General features: G+C 39.6%; 1 protein-coding gene across 3 annotated transcripts; it reads left to right on the top strand.

Moving 5' to 3' along the window:
- The first annotated feature begins 3,859 nt into the window (after positions 1–3,859).
- On the top strand, positions 3,860–18,705 carry LOC117307363 (rabenosyn-5-like). Of its 3 annotated transcripts, none has more exons than XM_033792096.1 (9): positions 3,860–3,976; positions 7,093–7,277; positions 8,531–8,686; positions 10,045–10,209; positions 12,732–12,893; positions 14,585–14,787; positions 15,574–15,644; positions 16,811–16,897; positions 17,490–18,705. In XM_033792096.1, the coding sequence occupies exons 2-9, from the start codon at positions 7,115–7,117 to the stop codon at positions 18,058–18,060; spliced, it is 1,578 nt and encodes a 525-aa protein (XP_033647987.1). In that variant the 5' UTR covers positions 3,860–3,976; positions 7,093–7,114; the 3' UTR covers positions 18,061–18,705. The 3 variants fall into 3 exon arrangements, with proteins under 3 accessions (XP_033647987.1, XP_033647988.1, XP_033647984.1); XM_033792097.1 differs by having other exon boundaries at positions 7,075–7,277; positions 10,045–10,191; XM_033792093.1 differs by having other exon boundaries at positions 7,075–7,277.
- Positions 18,706–19,846: the final 1,141 nt, after the last annotated feature.

Here is a 19,846-nt window from a genome sequence, read left to right as displayed (position 1 = left end):
GTTAAGTGTGACCGGCCATTTTCTCTGGGTTTTATTTATGTAATTAGAAAGTTGTAGGTCTGAGTGAAGCGATATTGACAAAAATTGTACCAGATCGTCAATAAAAGTAGCGAGGTAGGCTCCCAATGTGACTTGGCAGAGCTGCTTAATGGCCGATTTTGTGCTTACTGTGCGGTTTCCATTTCATTGCACCGCTTCAATGCATCGCTAACAGTAGGCGCACGAAAAGGTATGATTACCTTCTGGGCCCAATTTCATAGTGCTGCTTAGCGGCCGATTTTGTGCTTACTGTGCAATGCTGCTATTAACTGTAAGCACACAAAAAGGCGCATGCCAACGTTTCGGTTAGCTGCGCACGAAAATAAATGACGTCACAATGCAAATTCATGGTAAACACGCAATATGGTCGCCCAATTTTTCTGCTAACCTGTGAAATACGCTAAGGCTTAAGCAAATGTTCTGCTACAGTAAGCACGCAAATTTGCTTACCATTAAGTAGACTTGTGGACAAGTCGTTAAATCGGCCCCACGCGCTGAGATAGTGGTCTCGCGAGATCATTGCTCTCGCGCGAACTGATGGCTCCCCGATTTTGACTAATGAGGAGTCGAAATCGGGGAGCCATCAGTTCGCGCGAGAGCAGTGATCTCGCGAGACCACTATCTCAGCGCATGGGGCCGATTTAACGACTTGTCCACAAGTCTAACCATTAAGTGGCGCTACGTATATGGGCCCTGGTGCTTACTGTATGAAAATGAAAGACCTAACAATGTTATTCCATGGTGAATGCGCAAGATAGTCGCCTAATTTTCTTGCTAACCCGTGAAATACGCTTACAGTTAGCACACACAAAATTCTTACCGTTAATTGAAATTGGATCCAGGCATAATTTTCTCTCTGTGCATTCCACAAGTCTAGCCAGTAGCAGTGGTGCAACCAGCAGGAGGGGGAGGGTGATGACAGGGCATGAGCCCCCCCCCCCTCCTCAGAGCCCTTGCCCCCTAGGTAGTTCAAAGAACGCCAACTGGTTTGCCTAGTCAGTGGGATTAGTAGAGAGCTACCATGTACTTTGCTTATAAACCTCCCCAGTGATTCAGCATGTTTGTTGAAATTTACTCTGAACACAAGCTTGTACAATACAGTAATAGTGGTGTGAATAGTTTAGAATTTTCCTAAAACATCAGGCAGACAGCTTTTCCGCTGATCAGCTGGTTTCCTCCTTTGTCTTAATATTTAGTGCCATAAAAAAACTTGTTAAAGGCACTGGACACTACTGGTAATTACTCAAAATACTTGTTAGCATAAAAACTTACCTGGTAACGAGCAATGGAGAGAGCTGTTGATAGTATAAAACATTGTGAGAACCGGCTCCCTCTGAACTAACGTAGTTTTTGAGAAAGAAGTAATTTCTAACTGAAATGTTTTAATTGCATTTGAGACCTCAGCTGAGGTCTCGAATTCAAGCATACATGCGCAAACAATTTTCGTTTTACTGAGACAAAAATGATGTTCATGACTAATTTGTGTTACTCATTAATTTTCAAAACCTACAGCACCTCTGCAAGTAATATTTTAAGGGAAGCTTTCTACCATCACTAAAGCCATTATACACTTTCGGTAAACAGTATTGTCCAAGTCCCACACTTCGTGTATCACATTTTATATATAAAATAACAAACCTGTGAAAATTTAGGCTCAATCGGTCATCGGAGCTGGGAGAAAATAACGGAAAAACCAACTCGTGTTTCTGCACGTTTCGCCGTGTCGTGACAATAAATGTTGTTTAAAATCGTGTTTAAAATAAATCTGTAATTCGTGATATCGAGAATTGATATTGTTTTAATGTTTTCTCAAAAAGTAAAGCATTTCATGGAATACTGTTTCAAGAGAAGTCTTTCACCATTACCTTCTGTAAACCCTGTAAGTTATTTGTAAATCTGTGAACTTTTTTTTTCTTTTCTGTACCGAAAGTGTAATGGCTTTGACTTCAAACCTGTAATTTTTGTATAAATCTGTATTTTTAATTAAGTGTTTTTTATTTATTTACAAAAAGGTCCAAGCTCTGATGTCTAAGTATAGTAGGAAAGGCAATAGTTGTACTTTGTATTGTATGAAAATTGTTGTTTGCCTCGCATTAAACTTGATGAAAATTAGTATGGTACACAAGTACACAAGTTGCATAGTTTCTTCATTCCGTCCGATCACTGATTATATTTTTTTGTTACCATGGTAACGTCTTCATGTTGGGGGTAAAACATTCATTTTCCAATAATAGAGCACAACTAACGTGTGGAAACAATACAGCAATTTTTATTTTATTTGTTTTATAAGCAACCAAAGAGTACTATATTTTCGGTCACATAGGGGTAGTTTACGATCTGACCTTCAAACTCTTTTTCTGCATGTTATCTGTTGGATATTTTTCTCTGTGATTTGTGGCTTATTTGGAAGACTAAACAAGTTTTTAGAAACCGTTATAACCAGGGGCCAATTTCATAGAGCTGCTTAAGCAAAAAAAGTACGAAAATAGCTCGCTTATTTTACACATGTTACAGGCCAAAATGTCATGCCATATACATTGTTTGTGACTGGTATTTAATAGCTGTTGAGTGGAGTTTTGGCCGGTAAACTAATTTTACTAGGCAAGAATTGTTTTTCTTAAGCAAAATTTTGTGCTTAAACAGCTCTATGAAATTGGGCCCAGGAGGAAAAATTAATATGCAGTTGATTATAGGAGAAGTGACTGCTTTACAATGTTTGTCATTTTATCTGATTTATTCCAAGCATAGTAAATAATTCAATTTTTCAAGGGAACCAATGAGGTGAAAAGAAACTGTTGTAAACCATCATTCTTATTCAGCAAAATGTAGTTTGGGAAAAAAAGTATGTAAAAAGATCTTTAGTTTTAATAAGTGCTGCTTCTTTAGTATTGTTCCCAAGTCTCATATCAGGACGCCTAGCCTCCTATGTTGTGTATGTCCCTATATCTTTGGATAGCCGGCCTCCGGCTCTTAATAAAGTACTACAATGATAGGCCCACAAAGTCTGTATCTGTCCTGGCTGAGTGGAAAGGAGCACCAACTCATGCTCTGGTGCTTCTGTTCAGCAGAGTGTGGGTTCAAATCCAGGTCGTGACTGTTGTGTCCCTGGATGAGCAAGACTCACTTAACTATTGCTTCTCTCCACCCAGGGGGGTAAATGGGTACCTATATGAGGGCAGAGATGGCTCTTGTGATTGATTTATAGCCGAGTAGCGCATGTTATTAATATTGCACTGGTTGCATAATTATACTCCACACCAGGGAGAACTGGTTTAAGGAATGAATTAAGGCCCAGTGACCAGGGGTATTAATGTTGGAAGCGCTTCGAGACGCCCTCGCGGGTGTAAAAGCAGAGTTATATAAAAACTGGTAATTGAATTTGAGCCGGCAAAAAATGTCTACAATCACCATGATGGTTGTGGAATTGTGCTATTATGTAGGGTAACAGGGCATATAGTAACCCTACCTTTATGTTTTGGGAACAATAACACCCATCAATAATCATGAAAACTGATCCCTATTATTTATAGCAAATGAAAACTGGACTGTTTTTTTCCAACTTTGGTTTAAAAACATGGGTGGAGGCAGGTTGCATAATGTGGGTTAGAAAAGAATAGAGCAAGGAAGTAGAACAGGGATGCGTTTTGGCGGTTGTAACCAAAATAACTGTTTCGGTTGAACTTGCCATTCACCGGCTCCCCAGATGACCGAAACAGTTCTTGGTTTACAAAGATCATAGAGCGCCAAAAAATAATGGTTTACAAAAAGTTAAAAACTTGTCAACAGAGGGCGCTATCCTATTAGAAAAACAAATGATTAATGGATGCCGTGTATCGATGTTGTGAGAAGTTCTTAAAAATAAAGTAATGATTGTGAAGTGATTGAAAATGAAAGGTTACATTTGAGGGACCATTTTGTGACTGATACGAATTACAAGGTAAGCCTGCTTTTGGCGTCAGGTTTTTTTTCATTCATAAAAGTTAAAAAGATGGCATTAATGTGATTTTTTGTTTGTCTTTGAGTTTGACTTTTCAGTTTTTGTCAAGAATTGATCTTGGGCTTGGTTGGTTGGATTTTGGCTCTGTCGGATCCGCCGACCCTCCTTTTTTTCTCGCTTGCTTTCTTGCAGCAATCTAGCCATGACGGTCATGATTGAGTACTAATTAGTAGAATTTCTACTCTACTCTATTATTGTACTTTATAAGCCTCATGTGTCAGGTACAATATTTTACTCGATTCTTTTCAAATTGTGGACATCTTCGCCTTCACTCAGTCGTACTCGACTCGACTGGGCGTAGCCCCATCCACTCCGTCCGTATCCTTGGGACCCAGCACCATTGATACAAATACAAATCCATGAAATCTTTCGCTTTTTGCCATTTTGGTTCAGGTTCCCTTTCTAAGTTAACCATCACTTATCAATTAACAATGGTGCAATCAATTCCTAGGCCTACTTGAACTTTGAAGGAACTGGACTAAAAGTATGGAAAAGTTTCCGTATGGCACCAACACTTTTTCATTCGATATGAAATAATATAGTATCGTAGTGTCATACGATATCGACCCTCATATGTTTTCGAACCCCCAACTTTGATTACCGTTTACCGCGAGATTGTGCAAACTGCACCGATTGCAGAAGCTATGCAGTTTACTCACGGTCTGTAAGGCTTTAAAATCATGCTGAGAATAAAGTTTCCTGACGTTGGTTATGCTCAAACATTTATAAATGATTGGTTTTTGGTACAAATCACTAGTGCATTATTATGCCAACATTCAAATGAGTCAAAGAAACATCATCCAACCTCGAAAGTTCAAAACAAAATTACTATATGCTAGACTGAGTTTCATTCTGTTTTAGTCACTAGATGGATCATGTGAGGTGGTTACTATGGTGTGCCAATATGAGGAAAAAGTTAAAATACGTCTATATTAAAGAGAACATATCATAGATTGGTTTCTTATCTCCTGAAACAAAACATTACTGGTCTAAAATGGGGGAAACGGATTGTTATGAAGTGTGTGTGTTTTAAGGGGGGTGGGGTGTTACTATAATGCCTTATGATATCTCTCGTTTCTAATATAGTAGCCATAATGCCGTGGGACAAAAATGTAAATTTGTTAAGTAGTAATTGAATAATATTTTTGATTTATTTTGCACGCCATACTAGCTTCGGAATATTCAATAAAATACCAACCAATGAAAGGTGTGAAAACATATGACGTTGCTCCAATGTCGTGCATGCATTAAGCACTGTTAATGGCGGACTGTCTCGTGAACGTAAAACAAAAACTTTAAAAATTTCAACACACCATGAAGTGTACAAGTATGTAAGTGTTATTGTTAAAAAATTGGATAGATGATTTGAAAAAAAAAAATTCAGTTTTTGATTGTGAACAATTTTCCTGTTATCCTACTGAAAACACATGACACCAGGATATCTAATTAACCTCAATGCATTAGACATGTTTATAGATGGGTAAGTTTCATGAGGCAGATTATATCCATTGCATTTTTTTTTTTTTTAGCGAAAGATTTTGATATCAGACGTGCTGGGGCCAAGGATACAGAAGTTGATTCGACCAATTTGGGGCTAGACTGGGCGTTGTGTACAGCACGTGAGGTGTGGGGTAGTTCAAGTTGCGATTACAAAACCCAAAGTTTTGACACGAATGTGCTCATTGATTTGGAGAGCACAGTATGTGTGTACACCCCCATAAATAGTGCTAATGAAATTGGTTGGCCCTACGCCTAACTCTCTCCAGCATGTCCAGGAGTTGAAATCGTTTTTTTAATAGAAGCACAGATTTTTATGCTGATTTTTCCCACAGCTGTGTCACTTAGCTAGCGCACTTGTGGAGAGCACATCCACTTTAAAAATGTGCTCGCTCGTTTGGTCGATGTAATTTTATAAAATTGCGCACTGATGAAGCTACACAAAAAGACAATTGAATCGGCACTCGTGATGCGGATGTCGGACAAATCTCTTCCGGTGGACAATTTGACAGTCTGACTCTGACAACTCGACGGGTCAGATTATTAGCTCGACAGGTCATCAGACAACTTGACTGCTTGACAAGCCGTCACTGATGCTTCTTCAGTGGAGACAACTTCAGTGGAGTTCCAAGACAGATTGGATGAATGACTAATACTATGTTACTGACATCACTCGGCATGCTTAATCTGTTCAACAGTCGACTTGTCATACCATTGGAGACTTGCACATAGCAAGCAGCCTTCGGGTTATCCGACCCGTCGAGATGTCAGACTGATGAGTTGTCAGATTGTCGAGTTATCCTACGATCGAGTTGTCTGAACTCTCAAACCCTCATGATCATGCATCGGTAAACATCATGGTGCCGACGGTATTCTTACAGCAATTGTCAGTCTCCAAAAGTATTCATAAAATTACACAAAAACAAGCGCGCACATTTTCGAGTTCAAATAATAATAATAATAATAATAACAATAATAGTATACAGCACTTATAGACTGCACAGTATCTGACACAGAAATGCCATTCAATGGCGCCTGTTCCCAAAGTCAAGAGTCCATGATTTAAGATATTTGTTTGAAGAGGTGTGTTTGAGCTGCCGTTTGAAGATTGAGGGATTGCTTTGTGTTCTGAGGCAAGCGGCAGTGAGTTCCAAAGATGTGCTCTCCACAAATAAATGCGCTATGGTAAGTGACTCAACTGGAGGAAATTATAGAGTATAAATATGGAGAACGTGACAGTGTCACAGTGTCTGTGTCGCTGACTATAAACCATGGAGGTACATTGTAGTAGACATAACCCTGCCCTTTGGCACTGTGGATACATGATGTGTGTGTGTGTGTGTTATCAGAGAGAAGAGAAGGAGGATGCACTTTCTGAAACGGAAGCCAGTCATCTTCCCCCTTGTTCAGTTGTTACATGTAGGTTCATAAAAACATTATTGCTCCTACCCCACCCCACCCTCAAACCATAGCATACATTGCCTGCGTGTAATTCCAAGTTTAAAACATCTACTTTTTTTTGTTCCCTCCCCTCCATTCAGTGCCCACCACCACTCCAGTGCCTTGGCCACAAACCCTGCCATGTCTGCAGCAATGAGTGGGAGTGACTCCGCCATTCGAGAGGGATTCCTCTGTCCAATCTGCTTTAAGGATCTCAACTCTGTCTATCAACTGCAGACACATTTTGAAGAAAATCACAGTCATGAAGACAAGGCTGTTTTACAACAGCTAAAAGGATTTTTTGGTTAGTGGTCCTTTGTTCATGTACATACGTACTTACTGTAGTTTCACTCGGGGCCAGTGGTTACATGTAAGCATGTGATCAATATACTGTAAAGTGTGAACAAACTTTGCTTAGCAAAAATGGTTCATGTACTCCTGGGCCCAATTTCATGGCTCTGCTTACCGCCAAATTCTGCATTTAAAATCACCATTCTCCACTTGTAGGGCAAGTGCTGAATTTCTGCGCTACATGTAGCTGTGTAAGCGCAGAACGCCTAGTTACGGGGAGTGGCCGCTATTATGAAGTATGCTTTTGACGTAAGCTTAGAATTCCCTGCTTCTGCAAGCGCCGATTCTTTGCTTACAGTAAGCAGAGCCTAGAAATTGAGCCAAGGTTGTGATTTTAAAAATGTAGTGAAAAAGTAGTGGATTGGAATAAAGATGACTAATAAAAGACTTCTAGCCAGAAGTCTTTTATCCCTAGGGCCTACACATCTGAAAGCACATAAATTCGTCCAACAAGGGTTTTTCCTTTCTCTCATCATTTTCTTGCAACTTCGATGACCAATTTAGTTTACTTTTTTACAGGCTTGCTATTTTAAGCTTATATGTTGGGAATCAATACTGGTCTTTGACAAACTTACCAAACGTGTACCTTCCCTTATATACAAGTTAGAGGGGCCCAAACTTGGTGTATATGCATGTATCTCAAGTGAGGCTATGGTCCTTTAGCAACATCATGATATACATACATGTGGACATGTATGTTATGTACATGTACTTTGCGTAGGAATAGGCAAGTAGAGCAACTTTGAATGGAGCTTGAAGGCAAGCCAAAATTATTATATCTCTAATTTTTTGATATTGTGGAGAAAACAATGGGGGTAAATTTTCACCAAAGTTTATCTCCAGATCACGTGATCCACAAGGTCAAATCCAAGGTCAAAGTAAAGGTCAAAAGGTTACTTAACCTAAACATGTTCCTACAAAAAAAGTAATGGCAGTTTTGGAAAGCTTATGCAATTTCCTTTCCAATGACACCAATTTTAACCAATGTCAGAGGTCAGGCGCATTTTGACCGAAATCAACGAGAAAGAGCATGCCGTAGCACGAAAACCGTTTATCGGATAGAGCTGAAATTTGAGCTTGTTGAGCCACAATCACCCCATAAACCAAATTTGAGCAGATTTGAAGAGGGTAGGGTTTAAAATTGTTTTTTTGGGGGTGATTTGACACGGAATGACCCCTTCTTCTTGTTGTTTATTTCTTCCAAAGGTAAAGCCAAGAAGCTGTTGAGTAAACAGGAAGAGCAGTCTGGGGAGGTTGTGGATGATATCATTGATGTGACTGACGAGAGGCCCGTTGGGCCAATTACAACCTCAGCCTGTGTTGGAGGATTTGATGTGTCGTCTTGGCCCCCTCAAGAATTGGGTAAGTGTGTTAATACATGAACAGACTGGTCCATTAAAACCCTACCCTACGTGTGACCGATTCTTATACACTAACACCAATGGTAAGTCAACAACTGCCACTATAACACAAATATTTATATGCATGCACGCGACCGTTAAAGCCATTGGACACTTTCGGTAAACAGTATTGTTTAAAGGCCCACACTTTGTGTTATAAAATAACAAACCTGTGAAAATTTAGGCTCAATCGGTCATCGAAGTCGGGAGAAAATGACGGGAAAACCCACCCTTGTTTCCCCACGTTTTGCCGTGTCATGACATGTGTTTAAAATAAATCTGTTATTCTCGATATCGAGAATTGATAATTGTTTTAATGTATTCTCAAAAAGTAAAGCGATTTCATGGAGTAATATTTCAAGAGAACTCTTTCACCATTACCTTCTGTAAACCCTGTAAGTTATGTGTAAATCTATGAACTTTTAATTGTTGTTCTGTTCAGAAAGTGTCCAATGGCTTTCAACAAATAGGCCTAGAGCCCAAGCATTCCAAACTTCTTTCAATCAGTCTAGACATAGAAGCTTGCATTCTACAGCTTCAAGTACCCCTATCCTAAGGCTATGTAGACCTTTATCATGGTGTATTCATCTTGATTTTACTCCGCTCCAACTCATTGTAACCAGACTGAGGCTGGACAAAATAACAGTCTGGTGCCATGCGCAATTAATGTTAGCATTCATTACTGTTAGAGGAAACAGGGAACATGACCAAGATGGTGACAGTGTGACAAACCCAAATGAGCGCACAGGGCGATGGGAAAACCCCTGGGATCACTGACTTGCTCGATTGTTTTTGCTCGGCCTGGGAAAACCAATAAATCGAGGCCATTCAAACTTTTCAATTTGTTTCTTGAGCGTATAAAGAAGGAAGTCAGGATAACTTTTTAAATTTTTTTATTATACATCAGCGGAGTAGTTAAAAAAACCAATTGGCGGTAAGTTACTGTCCTTCCTGTTTAACGCAGGGTTAACCAGGTTCATGGTTACAAGGAGGAGGTATTGGTTTTGAATAATGATTTCATTGGATCACCGGGCAGTGGCGCAAGCTTTCCACATCTGAGTTTTGATTGGTCCAAGGTCATAGTTAGCAGCTGCACTTACAGTCATCTGCATTTAAGAAGTGTCTGTGAAATGAATGTAAGGGGAAAGGTGAGTATGGACGGGGATTGGCGCAGGCTGAAGGCAGATCTCTGGCATAATTCACGTGCCTTGAAGTATAACGTCAGATGTTGAGGTTAACACAAACTGAATGATTGCCAAGATGCGTTAGTCCCAAGAGGGCGCACATTGAATCCAAACGATTTTGTTTATTTGAATGCAGGGGCTGTGTGCGAGCATTACGACTACTTCAGGGGTCAACGTGGCACAAGGATAGACCGTAGCACTGTTGAAACCAACAAGCTACTGATCCGTTTGGAGAAACTAGTGAAGTTTAACGTTGAATGCAGCGAGCCATCCAAACGTAAAGGTAAACGAGCCCGAAAAGGTATGGAAAAAAAAAATGTGTATTCTCATTACAGAAAGTGACATTTAGTAATTACAATCAAAATTCAAGACACCTTTTCTCCCATTCGCATCTAAAAATCAAGAAACCGGACTGATTTTCTTCTTTCCTACCTCGGTTTGGCTACATTGGGTTGAACTGGAGAAAAAGCAACATGGCCACACCTGTTGGGACAGGTCCATGGGCAACTATCCTGTTGTTACATGTACATCCCACGTCTGCAAATCTCTGTTGATGAAAAATCAACTTGAAAAAAAAAAGCTGGTTTTAGAGATTGTAATTACTATTGCTCAGACAGGAGCGGATCTTTGGGGATTGTGATATGGGGATTTTGGCATGTGACCAGGGCCCAATTTCATAGCGCTGCTAAGCGGTCGATTTTGTGCTTACTGTGCGATAGACTGGGCCCCTGTCTTTATCCTTGCGTATAAAGACAGGGGCCAGAGTCTCAGATCCAGTGATTCCATTGGACACAATGATATTGGATAAACATGCACAATGACTTGAGCTATCCATACATGCCCAAACAGTTCATTCATTTCACGTCCGCAATAGTATTGGACTGCAGTCTGAAATGTATGGGGGTCAAAGGTCAAAACACACGCCGGTTTGCATCGGTTTTTATGCTGGGCTCTGGCATTATTCATTACCCTCGAAGTGTGATGTCAGATGTTCAGGCTAACTGTGCAATTTCCATTTCATAGCACTGCTTACCGGAAGCACCTACAAAGGCATGTTAACCTTCCGGTGCTTACTACACATAAAAACATGACGTCACAATAAAAATCCACGGTGAGCAAGCAATATGGCCGCCCAATTTTTCTGCTAACCTGTGAAATACACTTGCACCTTAGCAAATTTGTGTGCTCCAGTAAGCAAAACAATTTGCTTAACATTGAGCAACGCTATGAAATTTGATCCAGGGCCCAATTCCATGTAGCATGTAATTGTAAAGCACAAACACCTGCTAAGCACATGAAAATATTGCTTAGCAAAAACAGATCGAGACACCATCCAATAAAATTTGTTCTGCTATACAGCTTCATGAAGTTGGCCCCTGTTATAAAAACCAGGAAAAAATGTCATAGAGCGCAACAAAATCATGCTTACCTGACTTTTAAGTTTTAAAACCAAACTATCATGAAAATGTACAATTTGTGGCTGAAATCCTGCTCATTTTTTCCAAGCAGTACTAACATTTGTAAGTAATATTTTGTGCATATATAAGCAGGTCTAGAAATTGGGACCTGGATCTTAGCCAAACATGACCATACCCCGCCCTTCCCCCTCCCCTGGATCTGCCGATGTACTCTGGGTAATTATCACCATCATGATCATACACATTGCATTCCATCCTTTTCAAAGAACACTCATCAAGCTGCCTGGAATCGACTTTGTGCATCCTAATTACCTTGAACCAAGTCTATGCTGAACAATATTTGAAAAGTCAGTACTCTCTTTAAAGGCAGTGGACACTATTGGTAATTACTCAAAATAATTATCATCATAAAACCTCGATTGGTGACGAGTAATGGGGAGAGGTTGATGGTATTTCAAACTTTGTGAGAAACGGCTCCCTCTGAAGTGCCATAGTTTTCGAGAAAGAAGTAATTTTCCACGAATTTGATTTTGAGACCTCAGGTTTAGAACTTGAGGTCTCGAAATCAACCATCTAAACGCACACAACTTCGTGTGACAAGGGTGTTGTTTTCTTTCATTATTATCTCGCAAGTTCGATGACCGATTGAGCTAAAATTTTCACAGGTTTGTTATTTTATGCATATGTTGAGATACCTCAACTGTGAAGGCTAGTCTTTGACAATGACCAATAGTGTCCACTGCCTGTAATCTTGACCCTCATTCTTCTCGGAAGCAAAACTACCCCTGAAAGAGCTTTAACTGACATTACCTGTTGTTACCCATACGCATGGTCGTCCAGTGGTTGGACAGCAGGACTTGTAATCACAAGGTTGTGGGTTCAAATCCTAGAAAAAGTATTTTGGTCTCGTAAGCGTTACAATTTCTTGATGTGTGCAATTCATTTATGGCCTTAAAGCAGTATTTGTTTGAGAGATATTGACTGTTTGCCAGCTTGGTTTATATTCTTTACATGGGAGTTTCCAGAGTTCCCTTGATGGGAAGATCACTTTAGGGAAGCAATGGAGGCGATTACCTCCATGCCCCCTGGTCAATGCCTTGGTGCCCTTGAAATGCTCTAGTAGAACTTCATAATTTCCTGAGTGCCCTTTACCAAGGAATAAATGTCTTGGTGCCCTTGCCCTTTAAAAAAAACCATATAGGTCTGGCAAGGGGTTTACGTAACTGAGATTTATAAAGTTTCCAAAAAAAAATTCAAAAGTCTTCTCTTTTAAAATAAGTTCTCAACGATCATAAAGCAGGGCCAGTCCTCAGGAGAAGTATTTTGTCAACCTACGTGACCTGTATTGTTTTCTTCTTATGTCCACTTCTCTCCGCCCCTTCTGTTTTTCCTTTTTTTTTCTTAGCCTTTGAAAAGACGGTTGTGCCATGGAAGGATGATTCCTCCACAAAGTTTTGCCCATTTTGCTTGGAGCGTTTTGGGCTGTCACTTAGACGCCATCACTGCCGCCTCTGTGGTAACATCGCATGCCTGAAATGCTCCGACTTTGTGCCGGACACTGTGTGCGGTAAGTCATGCATGAGTTTGCACAGTTCGCATGGTGACACAAACATGCAATATAGGAGACTTTTAGGACACTGGGTGGCAGCAGACTTACCAGGTCAAATCCATTGTCCTCGGTAATGTGCGCAGGCTCAGAACTACGTAAACAATGGTAATTTACCTGGTAAGTCTGCTGCCACCTACGCTCCAAAGTCTCTGTAAATGAACCAGTTTTACATGCCATGTGATGCAAAGTGTGGAAAAATGTGCTAAAATGTTATCCGTCCCACTTTTTTTCACAAGTACATTTCAAAAGTTCTACGAGTGTTTTAAAACACCAACAATTTTAAATGTTTTGGATTTTTAAGGCACTGGACACTGTTGTTAATTACTCAAAATAATTTTAGCATAAAAGCTTACTTGGTAACGAGCAATTGAGAGCTGTTGATAGTATAACACATTGTGAGAAACAGCTCCCTCTGAAGCAACGTAGTTTTTGACAGAGAGGTAAGTTCTCACTCCAATAGTAACAGACTTTAGCTGAAGCCTTTTATTAGACATCTGAAAGCACACAAAGTTGTGGGACAAGGGTGTTTTTTTTTCTTTTCATTATTCTCTTGCAACTTCGATTACCAATTGAGTTTAAACTTGCACATATTTTATGCGTGAGAATACACCAAAGTGAGAATACTGGTCTTTGACATCTACCAAAGGTGTCCGGTGCCTCTAACCCTTTGAAATTGATGCACAGATTAATTTTATTGTTTAAAAAACAAAAAAAAAGTTTATTCATGTTTTTCTTGAAATTTTTCAATAGCGCCCCCTATTGAACATCACATCAAATGAAAGCTCAACAATTGCTCTAAACAACCGAATGAGGGCGGTATATATGGGTGTTGTAGTTTTTAAGTTATTACCGATTCTCATAGTCCAATTTGAACATGTTTTGGTAGTCTCTAGCGACCGCCTTGTGCACCAAAGAGTTAAGGGCCATTGTTCATACTTATAAATGTTACCAGTGCTGGAGAGTTGGTCTTTACTGCATTGTAATGACTGGGTTATTGGCTGACCACTGTGGCTGGCGTATGTGGCTGGTCGCTGTTGACGGACCAAGCTGGAGTCTATTAATGGCAGCCAGCCACCAAGGTCATTTCCATGCAGCGGAAACTGGATTCTCACATTGTGAATGACATTAACCATTATCCTGTTAACTGTTAACTCAAAAACTGTACAAATCATCAGAATTTTGAATAATTTTCTTGCACCGATATTTGTAGAATTGTTCAATGGATGTTAGCTTTAGAATTGTTCATTCATGTTCAAGGGGCTTACCATTCTTTAGGCTGTTCAATTTTTTAATGAGACCTTATTACATGTATCTCTTACACATAATGCACATTTGCAAGAACAAGGGCCAAGTTTAATGGCTCTGCTTACTGTAAGCAAAGAATCAATGCTTTGGCCTCAGTGAGAGTGCTTTTTGGCCTGGATCAGTGAGTTCGCTTTTTGGCCTCAGTGAGAGCCTTTTGGGGCCTTAGTGAGGAAGCTTGTTTCAGTGTGTGACGTCAAACGCAAGGGCTCCATAGATTTATGTCACACTCTTGTTGCTTAACGATCAACCAATCTGAATGGTGGATTGAAGATATGTTTGTCTGAAGATATTAGAATTTGTTATAAATGCATCAAATAAAGGTAGCAGGTTGTCTTGTTTTGTAGAAAGTGTATTGAAGTCGGAGGAGGAGTTGTTGAAAGAACATCGACAAAAACAAGCGCGGAAAAGCGACGGTGTAGAGGCTGGGGGAGCACAAGCTATGAGTGGCACGCTGAGGATTTGCAAAAATTGTGACGGCCTGCTGGTCATCAAACTGCAGAAGTTGAAACAAAAGGCGATCAAGCCAGCTTCACTACTACTTTATGAGGTATGAGACTAAAAATGCAATTTATTTTCATGTAGACAAGAATATTATTGTTCTATTTTACTCATCTGTTAAATTGAAAGTGCTATTACTCATGACTGTGTGGTTACAATGGAACAAAAAACACAAGATTGTGAAACGAGCATCAAAAATCCTAGGGATAGACATAGATCCGGATAAAACTTGCAAACAAAAGGTTCGATCTAAAGCAGAGGCAGTCAAACGTAACATCGACCATCCATGTTTGACAAACTTGTCATCAGACTAAGAAGTTGTAGGAGATGGCAGTCACTTTGATGCACAACAAACAGGTACCTCAACTTCGGTAGTCTCTTTGTAATTAAAAGTTAGTGTGCTAAGAAATGCCAGATATTGGCTTAAAAAAGGGGAAGTTCTTCTTAACTCTTAAAATCAACTTTGGTAAAGGCACTGGACACCATTGGTTAATGTCTAAGACCAGTATGCTCACTGGGTGTGTTCCAACATATGCATAAAATATAAAATCTGTGAAAATTTTTACTCAATTGGTCATCAAATTTGCAAGAGAATGATGAAAGAGCAGACAGTAACACCCTTTTTGCACAAATAAAGTGCCTTCAGATTCCTCATAAAAGGCTTCAGGCCTGAAGTCTTGTAGTATTTGAGTTGGGTGTACACTTTGTTCCTGCAGGAAGTTCTATTATTTCTTTGTAAGTTTTGTGATGCCATGTTACAAGATCTATTGAACAAAGCAGCTAATAGTTGTCAATGTCTTGACTTATCTTGACATGTCTTGTTGCCTTACTACAGAGGTTAACCGAGGTCAAAAACCATTTACTGGCTCAGCTATCGGTCCACAACCCACGGGTGGAGTTTTTAATGTGAGTACAATGTAGGTTTCCTGTTAATTCTCAAGATTCATTGTTGCAATGTTGCCGCAGGCGAAATATAGTAGAATTCAAGTTAAAAGGATTGAAGAATTGTGTCACTGATGTCTGATTGTGTTTTGTAAGTAAATTATGTTGTCGTCAATAGTTCACCAAACAGGTAGTCAAGACTATTTTTTAAGTAGTCACGACTCTTTTTTTAGTATATATGTGATTTGAGGCATTGCATTGTGAGGTATCAATATATACTTGGTTTGCGGTAACACCATGTGTGTACCTACATTTTTGTAGTCTATTTTGTTAGTAGTCGCGACTATTGTGTTTAATAGTCGTGGCGGCACGATTATTCGGGTAGTTAAAAACCTGTAGTCGCGACTCAACTAAGAAATCAACAATCGCTTGGTATTCATTACAAAGGTTTGGAGCAGCGTGTATTTTGTACGCGGTGGTTGAACATCAGACGGAGCAGAGCGGTAGCTGGAGCCAAGCTGAAGTTTGAGAAAGGCCCCAGGTAGGGACAAAAGCCTCAACCCTTATATGCAAGGCTCTGTTTGACAGGCGGCACTCAACAAGTCTTCCCCAGACTTGAGAAGCAGGGGAAAAAACTGATTTGTTCCCCTTTTTTATTCCAGCATTTTAAAGCTGCACCGATTCTATATTGAGGTGGGGATGATGGCAGCTAGCATGTCAAGTATAGCAATATACACTGAAACCTCTGAACCCCTATAAATAGTCTAACGTTGAAACCAATTAAGAACTCACTCCGCGATAGTGAAGTTTAAGTCGTCACGATCCACTAAAGCTAAAGTAGTAGTCCCGGCCACTTTTTTACCTTCCTCCCACGTAGTAGTTTATAATAAGCAAAACAGCTCTTTTCAGAACTGAGAAGTCTCCTGAATTCCCCAAAAATATAAAGCAAGACAAGTTCTCAAAAAAGAAAAGCAACACAAGTTCTCCAAAAAAAATCTACCTAGCAAGTATACTTATTATTAGGATTTTTTTTTGAGAATGTGTCTTGCCCACGTATGGTGTCAATGCAAACCAAATACTTCATCATGCAATGCTTCAAATAATCCCATTTAGCAGTTTAGGTACTTACATATATTTTGGTTTTTTTATGGACCCCAACAAACATTATTTTCTTTCTGTCTGGCTTCTAGGTCCGGAAGTTCCAGCCACAGTCGAAACTTTCTGGAAGGTGAACGAACTAAAATACTGAAAAACTTTGATCTGATCGACACGATCAGGTGAGGAATCGTTGTCTCGTTCAGTCCCTTAAAGGGACTTTAACCATTTTGTGAAGTCAAACATTTGACTCCAATGGCGTCCTGTCAGAGTAGTTCACATCGTATAAGGAAAATCGTGCAATTTCAAATCATATTTTTTGTGGATTATTATATTCTACTTTTAAAACATCTTTTCAACCATGTGCATTAATTTCATAACAAACTGTTTTCTAAAACACTTTTTTAAATCTTTGTAATAGGTAAATCATATTCTACATTTATTCTCTCTTTTTAAAGAATTATTTTGCCTGTACATCAGTCTCTTGAGATTTTGTTAGTTTGTGTTGTCATGTCCTTCTCACTTTTTCTTTGGGAAGATATGCTTCTGTATTTGTGTGTCACTTGTATTTTCAAAAGTCTCGTCTCTAGCAGCCACCTTCATTTTGATTTCAGATATTATTTAAAGGTTTCTTCTTGAGATTTTGTTTGTTTTGTGTTGGCATGTCCTTCTCACTTTTTCTTTGGGAAGATATGCTTCTGTATTTGTGTGTCACTCTCATTTTGATTTCAGATATTATTTAAAGGTTTCTTACTATCTAACCCGTCTATACAGCAAAAGGATCCTGGCTCTCAGTGCGTCCACATCGAGTCCTTCTCATCAAAGGCTGTACCACAAAATCAGGACTCATTGTACCCTTTTCATACAAGCCAACATGCAGACTATGGTTGCCCTTCCAACGAGCGAAGAGCTGCAAAGGCTTGAGGGGGAGCGTAGGGTTGCAATCGCCCGTCGAATCCAGGAGGAGAAGGCAGCAGAGCTGGAAGCTCAGCGGCAAGAACGAATCCAACATGAAAAACAGGAGCAAAGGACCCTGGAGAGGATGAAAAAGGGCCACACCCGGATACCCAGCTGGCCGTTAAACTTAAATAAAAGTAAGCAGGAGACCTCGCCAACCAAACGCTCAGAAGCCGGTGCCAAGACACTGGAAGGGGGGTGGAAACCGTCAGTAGTGAGCGAAGCAGAGCTTATGGCATCGTCTGACAATCCGATGATACAACAGATGAACATTATCAAGAATTACATCAAGCAAGCTAAAGAAATGCAGCGGACAGACGAAGTTAAAATGCTACAGGACAATTTGAGAGAACTAGAAATGGAGTATGGACGCCAGGCTAGGTTTTAAAGCCAGGAGGATGGAGGATTTTAACTTTCTAATAATATTTTTCTTCTATTTTTGGGGTGTGGGGGGGGGGTAATGGTTTATGAATGAGGGTTGCAAAATAGGCCAAAAGGTTTTTGGCTACACAATTTTAAGGGGACTATATACATAAGCTCCAATGATCAAGAGCTGAAATGATGTATTTATGGGACCTTGGAGGAACCCCTCCATGGTGGGACAGGCTAGGCTATTAATGCTTTAGGCTTGAAGTAGTGTGTGTGGGCAACAGATCTGGTGATTCTGTTTGTTTTTGGCATCTTAATTGCCTAGAGCAGGATTTGAACCCGGTCCTATGGAAAAGTGTGTGAGCGCTCAACCACTGAGCTCAGTTTTCCTGAATTTTGTTTTCTTTATATTTGAAATAAATAAATAAATAAATAAATAAGCTAATCCCTACGGCTGTATTATAAACTTGGCAGTGAGATCTGGCTCTCTGGCAGTAACAGGTTGAATGGCTACTGCCTGTCACTCCTGAACAAATATATTAACACAGGGAAGGGAGACCGGCAACATTGGGGCTAGGTAGTTCAGTTGGTTAAAGACAGTGGACACTATTGGTAAATTTCAAAGACCAGTCTCCTCACTTGGTGTATCTCGACATATACATAAAATAACAAACCTGTGAACATTTGAGCTCAATTAGTCGTCAAGGTTTCTTCTTTCTTGAAAACTACGTCATTTCAGAGGGAGCCAATTCTCACACCATTTTATACTGTCAACCTCTCCCCATTACTCGTTACCTAGTCAGGTTTTATGCTAATAATTATTTTGACTAATTACCAATAGTGTCCACTGCCTGTAAGCACCGTTGCACTAATCTTGGAGGACACAGGTTCAAATCCAGCTCTAGTCAATTTGTCTTTTTGTTCAACCCAATATTGAACTAAAGTTCAGCCGTCGATTTCACCAAACTCTTCCTAACTTAGGATTAATCTTAGGACTTAGGACGGGTTCAGTTTCGTATCCAAATACGTAGGACGCATTGAACCCATCCTAAGTTAGGATTAATCGAGTTAGGATTAATCTTAGTGTTTCGTGAAATCGGCTGCAGGTCTATTTTCCTTGTGGCTTAGTACTTAATAATAATGTATAAAAAAATGTATATGACATACTCAATATTAATCAAAATCAAGCAAAACTCTTTTTTAAGCAGGTGTAACGTGTTACTGGGAAGTTGTCAGAATGCTACTGGGAATGATTCTTTTACTCAATATTTCTTGCCAAATAAAGAACTATGATACAATTATGATATGTCTCATACTATAATGGGCATTTACTTTGTAATAATTTTCCCCCATCGTGCATTTTTATTAAATAACATGTAAAGCCTACACCTTTTCTAAGAGAAAATACTGATTTGCTTTCAATAAACACAAAATAAATGCAAATAACCTGTGAAGTTTTTAATCCAGTTCGGTGGTGATGGAGTTTTAGAGAAAGTATGTTTTTTTGTGTGGAATTATCATTTTTTTATATGTTTTTTTTATTTGCCGCAAATAGAAATCAACAGGGATGATGTTTGGAGATTCTCCGAATTAGGGGACACAATGGGAGACTTTCTGGGACGATAGAGGGCAGCAGACTTACCGGGTAAATCCATTGTTCTCAGAATTATGCGCATGTTCAGAACTACGTAAACAATGGAAATTTACCCGGTATGTCTGCTGCCACCTAGCGTTGGAAAGTCTCCTATTGAACTGGTGCTAGGGGGTTCTCTTGTTCACACTATTGTTGTTACTATTCTTGTACC

Source organism: Asterias rubens, chromosome 2 (assembly GCF_902459465.1).
Source record: "Asterias rubens chromosome 2, eAstRub1.3, whole genome shotgun sequence".
Lineage (NCBI taxonomy): Eukaryota > Metazoa > Echinodermata > Asteroidea > Forcipulatida > Asteriidae > Asterias > Asterias rubens.
This window is presented reverse-complemented; position numbering and strand designations above follow the sequence as displayed.